Source organism: Scylla paramamosain, chromosome 19 (assembly GCF_035594125.1).
Source record: "Scylla paramamosain isolate STU-SP2022 chromosome 19, ASM3559412v1, whole genome shotgun sequence".
Classification (NCBI taxonomy): Eukaryota; Metazoa; Arthropoda; class Malacostraca; order Decapoda; family Portunidae; genus Scylla; species Scylla paramamosain.
The window spans coordinates 13,817,917-13,826,141 of NC_087169.1; the positions used below are offsets into that span (position 1 = coordinate 13,817,917).

Consider the following 8,225-nt stretch of genomic DNA (forward strand, 5'->3'; position numbering starts at 1 on the left):
ATGGCCGCTGAGGGACTGGTGGTGGAGTTTCAGAAGTTTAATAAGAATGCCAGACACTTGAGGCGGCTACAGAGGGAGACTATACAATCCATAGAAGATGTGGGACTCTCGGGCAACTTGTCGGAAGGTAAATAGTCGTGTGCTTCTGTATATACGTGTGTGTGTGTGCGTTCGTGTTTGTGGAAGTGTAGGGTTTTACCTTTGCGTGTTGTGTCTGTACGTACGTGGTGTGTATTTGGGGTTACCTGAGTGCATCTTAATTAATGTGTACCTGTGTAGTGCAGGTGTTGATGTGCAGTGTGTGGCTCAGGATGTGGGTTGCCGTCAGGCCAGGTCGGGTGGTCAGGTGTGGTGCAGGGTGTTGGCACACACTCCACTCCTGTCTGACGAGTTCACTTGACTGATTCACTGATTTCACAGCTTTTTTTTCTTTTTCTTTTTTCTTTTTCTTTTTATGATTGAGTATATCACGTTTTCCATGTATTGTTTGTTTCCCTATTTTTACAGCTTATGTGTGTGATGTGGGCCCAGTGTGTTGTGTACTGTTTGGACCACAATTAATATTACTTAGTACGCTTTATGATCAATAAAAATATCAAGTCAGATTAATCTGTTGTGTGCCGGAGACTGTCTTGGTGTAGGATTGGTGGTTGCTGGGATGACTGATTGTGTACGTGTGCTGTTCTTGTGTTCAGGTTATATCATCATTTTACCTCAGAACATCAACAGCAGCAAATTTGGTGTTATTGCAGTGTTTGTCTGTTCATGTGTGTATTGCTTTGGATGTAAGGAACACATTTCTTTCTTTTAAAATGTTTGGTGTAAAGTGTTTCTGTTGGCACTGCTTATTTTGGCAGAAAAATAGCTATAGTGATGGATGGTGTGCAAGATGTCTTGTACAGGTTGTTAAGTGGTGGGGCGATGGTGGTGGTTAGCCTGGGTGCAGGGTGCATGAATTTTTTAAAGGGTATCTGGAAACAGTGAGGTACATGACGTGGCAAGTGTACGTGTGTGAGTGCACAGAACAAAAATGTTTAGGAAAAAAACTGTGACATGTAGGAAATTTGGTTAAATTAGATTAAAGTATTACGGATTTATGTATTACATTAGCATGCAGTATTACACTCAGACACAACTCACACCTTGTGGCATTTTGTCTTATTATACATTTAGCACCAAGGTATATAACAATTAGTTAGAACCAAATAGCTATTTTCTATATTGAAAATAGAGATCCAATACTTTTCCGTATATGTTTATAGTATTAAGACTAGAGAAAATGTAATTAAAAAAAAATAATAATACTTGTTGCCAGGGTATATGAATTTCTCCAAAGCTCCCAGAGCGGTGCATGAACTTAGAAAAGGTTGAAAAACACTGTACTAGGGAATGAAGTGTGCTGCTAGATTCAGTCCAGGATGTGTATATTGCATTGCATTACCCTTACTGGGTTGCCAGTCAAGTGACACTGGCAGCCACAGATCTCCACCTTCCTGTGTCATTTGCCAGTCTGCCCAGGTCCACAGCTCTCTGTCCACCTCCCACTTGTTCCAGCAGTGTGTCCATAAACTTAACTCTGTCTTTCTCATGCTCTCACTCCCTCTTCATAATCAGCAGTTCCTTTCAATGTCCTCCACTTTCAGTACGTGGCCAAGTTCAGCTACCTTTTTTTTACATGTTTTAATAGGAATCTTAAAAGAATATACATAGCATATTTGTGTGGTAGAGGGTGGGTCATCAATGCATTAGGAAAATGTAGGAAGTATGTCTTGTAAATTTTTGTCACATCACTTTCTCTTAGTTTAGAGACAGAAGTATTTTGCTCTGATTGATATCAGTGTGTTATATGTGAATTTGGTAACCTTTTCTTGGCAAATAATTTTTGTTTTCAGTGAAATAATAGTCATTGCCCACAAGCAGGCTACTCACAGCCCTTGCCTAATTGTTACATAAAATCCTGCAACTTCCACTTAATAATCTCCTGATGACCAAACAGCAAAGGGTATTTTTTACCTACTCCATTTGCTGGTGTATAAGACATCATGTAAAAGACAACAAAGACAGAAATCATATTAATGTGCCAAATGCAATTACTGTATTACTAAATGAGGAGACAGGCACAACACAGAACAGCTGGTGTTGTGTGGCCTAGAGGGGTCTGGGGTGATCTGTGCTGAGCAATGCTTCACTGAACACAAACTCTTATCAATAATACGAGTATTCAAAGTTTGTTGTATGATGCTGAAAAGAATAAGTTGGTACTGATGCAGTTGTATGACAGAATGACAGATTGGCTACTCCTAATGTAAAACTGCCAATAATGGGGGTCCACCTGCATTGTTCACTGTGTTGTGGTGATGATAAAGCTGGTCAAGTAATGGTAGGCCTGTAAAGAAATGCATCAGTGAAGAAATTACATTAAATTGCTGTCTGCAGACTGAACCAGATTATGCTTTCATCTTATCTGATCCCACCACCTATCCTATTCTGATTATTCATAAATGATCTTAGCCACACTTTTCTTGTTAATTTCACAAGGCTAACTGTGTGTCTCCCCTCTTCCCACAGCTTTACTGCACAGGATTTTTTTTTACTTTCTCTCATCCCTATACTATCCTTACTAATGCAAGAGTTGACCAGTATCTCCACTCATCCTTCCTGCTGGTAAAGTCTGGAACTCTCTGCCTCCTACTTGAATTGTTTCAAAAGAGGAGTATCAAAATATTCAAAAACTAAATTGGATGACTCTCCCACTTCCCTTTGTTTTTTTTTTTTTTTTTAGAAGCAGCTTTGATTTTTTCTCTTTTTTCTCTTGGTCAATCTCTGACAAAAAAAAAAAAAAAAAAAAAAAATATATATATATATATATATATATATATATATATATATATATATATATATATATATATATATATATATATATATATACATGACAATTTGGTTACCTTGTAGCATTTCCTTTATATTTTTACTTAGTGTAATTTTTCCACATTGTCTGAACCCCATGGTGGATAGACAGGCAACAAATTTATGATGAAGCCATCCTTTTTCTCTTAATACCACTAAATTTTCTTTTTTAAGGCCTGATGGTGTGTCTAATCCACTGGCAAACACAGTAAATTAAATCTGAGCTGACAGACCTCCAATATTAAAGGCTTCATCTCCTGGATCCTTTAAACATTCAAAACTCAATATTGCAATTATTCCTAACATTGCTTAACTGATCAATGGTACTTTACTATGTTGAGGAATATGCTCTTAAATCTCTTCATTACAAAAGTGTTTGACTGTTCTGGATATTTAATGCTGAAACCATCAAAATCAGTGGAAGAGCAAAATTAACACATTAAAATAAGTAAGGATTTAGTGTGTGAAGTATGCTCTTCACTGTAGTAGTACTGAATCCATGCACAGTTAATTTAGTTTACATGGCTGTGAGCTGAAAGGTGAATTTATGTGGTGTAGGCAAGTGCATGTGGTGGATAATATAAATGACATTAGGTGGGGCTATGTAATGTAAAGTGGGTTTGTAGTGTTAGTGGTGTGTGGTGGGAAGGAAATGTATGTGATGCTACGTGAGTTCGCTTGGTGTATGGCAGGTGTGCGTGATGTTGGAAGGTGTATGGGGCATTAGGGAAGTGTATGTGACGTCAAGAGTGTGTATGTGGATCTAGACTATACAGGCATGACGTCAGGGGAGGGTGTAGCACGAGAAGGGTGTCCATACTTCTCAGAGAGTCTATGAGGATTGTGGCATTGGATTACCTGCCTGTACTTTTCAAGGAAATTTTCTAGTTATGTTTCAGTATTAAGAGTATTGTAGGTGAAAGGTTCTCTTGGGTTCTGCTGTGCTTTATTTCAGAAGTTTGTTGTTTGGAATTACATGTCTTCCTGCTTGAAATTATGTAATTCTTATTGATTCCTGGAGGTCATTGGTAGTGAGAGAGAATTGGGGCAGATCTCAGGAATGCCACAGAAGGAAATTTTCCCAGAGTGGATTGAAACATCAGGAGTTTTCGCATCCTTTTTGGACAAACTTTGATGTACACACAATATGATAGAAACTGACCATAAACTGTAGATTGGTGTATAGAATTTATTGTAAATTTCTTTTCTTTTTCATTGTTACAGTATATCGTAAGGAAAATATTTCGTACAGGGTAGTCAAAATTATCATTCTTTATTTCCTATATTCAGTTATCTCTGTACTATGAGTCATTCACTCTGATGAATGGAGATTTTGTCATGGCTGTGCCCATGGAATTTTTATGAATAAGTGTCACAGATTGTATGTACCGAGAAATCTTATCTCATTGATCACTGAGTACTTCCACACCTTGGTCTGCCTGTGGCCCAGTTAGTCATCAGCCTCATCTGTTATCAGCACTCTGGTCATTGTAAAATAAAAACATTGCTTTAGCACCTCTTATCATATCATGAAGCCTGCCTCATCATGGCATAAAAGAATGTCATCATGAACAGTGTTGATTCCCTTGGTTGCTGTTGCTGTGTTACAAATCTGTTAACCTGTTGAAGATGTGAATAGGAGTGAAGGTTATAACAATGTCATGCACTCTTTGAAGCATCATGGATTTACTGTATGTACTTAGAAATTGATCTGAAGTTTGTATGAATTGTCCTTGAGAGGCCGTCACCAGGGACTGGATCGTGGTGGGGATACAGTGTGTAAATTTGAGTCTGAGAGATTAAAATTAGGCCAAGATGATCACTAAGGCCTGGGTTCATTACAATCAGCCTTGACTGTCCTCTTACTACTAGCCTATCAGTAAATTGGTAGGAAAGAAGTGGAGAGCTGCCATGTGCTAGATTGATAAGAGGACAATGCTAAAGAAAGATAAGAGAAGTACAAGGATAGTCAGATGCTACGAATGTCTACAGAAAACAAAATACAGGTGTGCATGTTTGTTTCTCTTGATTCACTGATGTATTGTTATCATGAATCCAAACCCAGTCTTCACACAGTCACTACTATGATTTGTCTTTCATTTAGTGTTGTGATAGAAGTTTCTGTTGTGGCATTTTGAGGATGTGCTAACATTTAAGGTCTTGCTTTTATAGGGAGTGGCAGTTAAGTGGACTTCTACTTTTTGCCTTCAGTTAATTTTTTCCATTTTATTTTATTGATTTTGTTCTTTGTGTTAATCAGGAACGATACATCAAGTTCAGTTAATTCTAGTTATATTATCTCTTATCTTTCTCTCAAGGGAGTAGCTACAGAAGTCTCCATTTTATCTTCTTCATCCAGCTTGGCCTCTCTCTCTCTCTCTCTCTCTCTCTCTCTCTCTCTCTCTCTCTCTCTCTCTCTCTCTCTCTCTCTCTCTCTCTCTCTCTCTCTCTCTCTCTCTCTCTCTCTCTCTCTCTCTCTCTCTCTCTCTCTCTCTCTCTCTCTCTCTCTCTCTCTCTCTCTCTCTCTCTCTCTCTCTCTCTCTCTCTCTCTCTCTCTCTCTCTCTCTCTCTCTCTCTCTCTCTACACACACACACACACACACACACACACACACACACACACACACACACACACACACACACACACACACCATCATCAATACTCTCCCACCTTACCATTTGTTGTGTTGGTACACCTGCACCCAGCCTTCCTATCTAACCTACTTTATCATCATCTCTTTCATGCTCTCCAGGTGACTAAGGAAGAGTGTTCAGGAAGTCATTGTATCACACACATTGTAAAAATCATTGTGAAACTGTCAAATGTTGGGAGATTCTTTCTAAGCAAATTGTGTCTTGTCTAGTACCTTGTGATTTGGTGAAGGTTTTGCTCATTATCATTTAAGTGTAGGTGTGTTTGGGAAAACTTGATAGTGACAGTAAATGCTTGATGGGAGTGTCAGATCCTTTCATTCAGTTTTGTGTATCTTCTCTAGCAAAATGCAACAGGAATGATTTGGTTGTTGGACTGAAGGACAGATTGAAAGGAAGTAGAAAAAGATTACATATAAACAAGCAATTACTTGAATAGTATACCTAGCTAGAAACAGATCAGAAAATAAAATATTTTCATGAATTGATAAGAATAATGATGATAATTAGGAAAATATAGATAGGTGAACAAGTAGACAACAGGTAAAAGAAAGGTGGCATGAGTACTTCATAAAGTAATGTTGGGTGACTCTGTGGTGGTAATGAATGTCTGTAAGTAGGTGTGTTTGTGATGCTTTCTTATTGAGAGGTTTTAACCAACATGTACTGTCAATGATTAGTTGTCTACATTCAGCCAGATTAAAGGGATTACTGCATGTTGTAAAAAGCTGACTAAAGGAACAGGGGAGAGAATGTAGGACTCCTGTTTCTTTCAGTGAGATGAGACATATTTTGTGTTGTCTCAGCCACGTCTCTCTAATGCAGCGATTCACAAACTGTGCACCATGACTGTCACCAAAGTGTGCCACCTGATTTTCTTAGATAGCTCTGTGTTTTTTAATTTGTGCCTTTCAGCAGGCCTGCACTATGTATGCTAACTGCAGGGTTGGTGCACCACAAAGCCTGTGATGTACCTATCTTTAGTGGGCACTGAGCAACAAGTCTGGGAATCATTGCTGGAAGGAGAATGTTGGCATGGTGTATAAATAGATAACATTATTAAAGTAATATTAAATGGTAGGGAAAATGTCACACAAGAAATCAGTAATGAAAAGTCATTGGTGTGATTCCATTGAATGGCAGCAGCTTTGTTGTTTTTGTTGGGTTTATTATTTAAGGTGATTGGTAAGAAGATTATTGTAGACATTGACTAAATGGCAGACCTAGGGGAAATATGAACAGTCAGAGTTTTAATCATGCTTAAGCTTAATTTATGATGCTTGAGGGATGTGCTCTTAAGCTTCTTGATTGTTATGTAAGTGTTTGATTGTTGTCCTTGATATCTGAAGCTAAACAAAAGGTGATAATTTTTTCTGGGTGGCATGAAAGGCAGGGCACACATTTGCCTTTGTTGGGCTGTGGCTCATGATGGTGGTTGCTGAGGTGGACAATTAGGGGCAACTTAGCAGCTCAGTTTTTGCTTTCTTGGTCGTGCCTTGAGACCTCCTCCCATGTCTTCCCTCTACCGAATGATGTGCTTTCATTTCTGTCTTAAAACCCTTGTGTAGTGTGCTTCTTTCATTATTAATCTCATATTGTCTCCACTTAGACAAACCAGTGATAATAAATAATAATGCTAATAATATTTTAATAAAAAAATATTGATGTTATTTAGTCAGTTTGTGTACTTAACAGACTTTTTTTTACTTGAGTGTTTTCAGTTCTTGGTCAGGTGAGGCCATCATCTTTAATGCCCTGAGTTTCAGCATCACAAAGCAAGGCGCCTCTCACTCCTAGAACATGTGGGGTTTGAGGACATAAAGGGCAAACTTGTCTTAAGTGAGTTTTTTAAAAGATGCGCTGCCCACAACCAGCCACATGCTTGGGGCAGAGAGGCCAGATTTGACTTGTCTTCTTTATCTACTCTTCACTAATAGAAGCAAACTCAGCATCAGCCACAGAGGAATGGACTGCATTACTGCTGGCACTACCTAAAAGGCTATTTATTGTGGTGGTGTTCACCCTCTGTTTTCTGAGTGCCTCATATAATCTTGCTCTCCAGTTCAGGTGAAGCCCTCTCATTAACAAGGGGACTGTGTTGCATGACACCTGCTTATGATATACACATTTCTTTACACACCATATTTTTTTTCTGTCCTCTTTTGGTGACACTTTCCCCACAGCATCATTACATTTCTCTTGGACACACAATTTTCAATGTTAATTTGCATTTTTCATGTACAAGATGTCGGATAACACTCGGTGGTTACTGTAGTCAGGTAGTCTTTGTTCACCAAGAAGGAAGGAGGAGGGAGGGTGGATGCAGAGGCAGGTAGGCTTATAGGAGCAGGAGAGGCAGGGGAGGTGTGGCCTGGACTGGGGATGGCCATACAGGAGGGTAGGGGAGGGGGAAACATGTTGAAATCTGACACCTTAACATAAGCAGCCACAGCCTGTTATTGAGATAAGCCTATAGGATGTGTGTGTGTGTGTGTCTGTGTGTGTTTAAGGAAGACTGGAAGTGTTAGGGTAATGAGCTGTGATGTTACAGTATTGTCTTCACATACTGGTGTCTTGTGTCAGCCAGTTTCAAGGTGCTCCTATGGAAGTTGTTGGTGTTTTCAGGATTGTGGTGATGGTTTTACAAAGATTCTTCATTTTTGTTT

The 8,225-nt window shown here is 38.9% G+C and overlaps 1 protein-coding gene across 1 annotated transcript in view; it reads left to right on the forward strand.

The window, feature by feature from the left end:
- Nucleotides 1–8,225, forward strand: part of LOC135109484 (dual serine/threonine and tyrosine protein kinase-like) — a 36,168-nt gene continuing 27,943 nt past the window's right edge. Inside the window, exons 1-3 of the mRNA XM_064020863.1 lie at nt 1–127; nt 285–346; nt 1,459–1,556. Coding sequence (XP_063876933.1) covers nt 1–127; nt 285–346; nt 1,459–1,556 — 287 coding nt within the window. The remainder of the gene's footprint in view (nt 128–284; nt 347–1,458; nt 1,557–8,225) is intronic.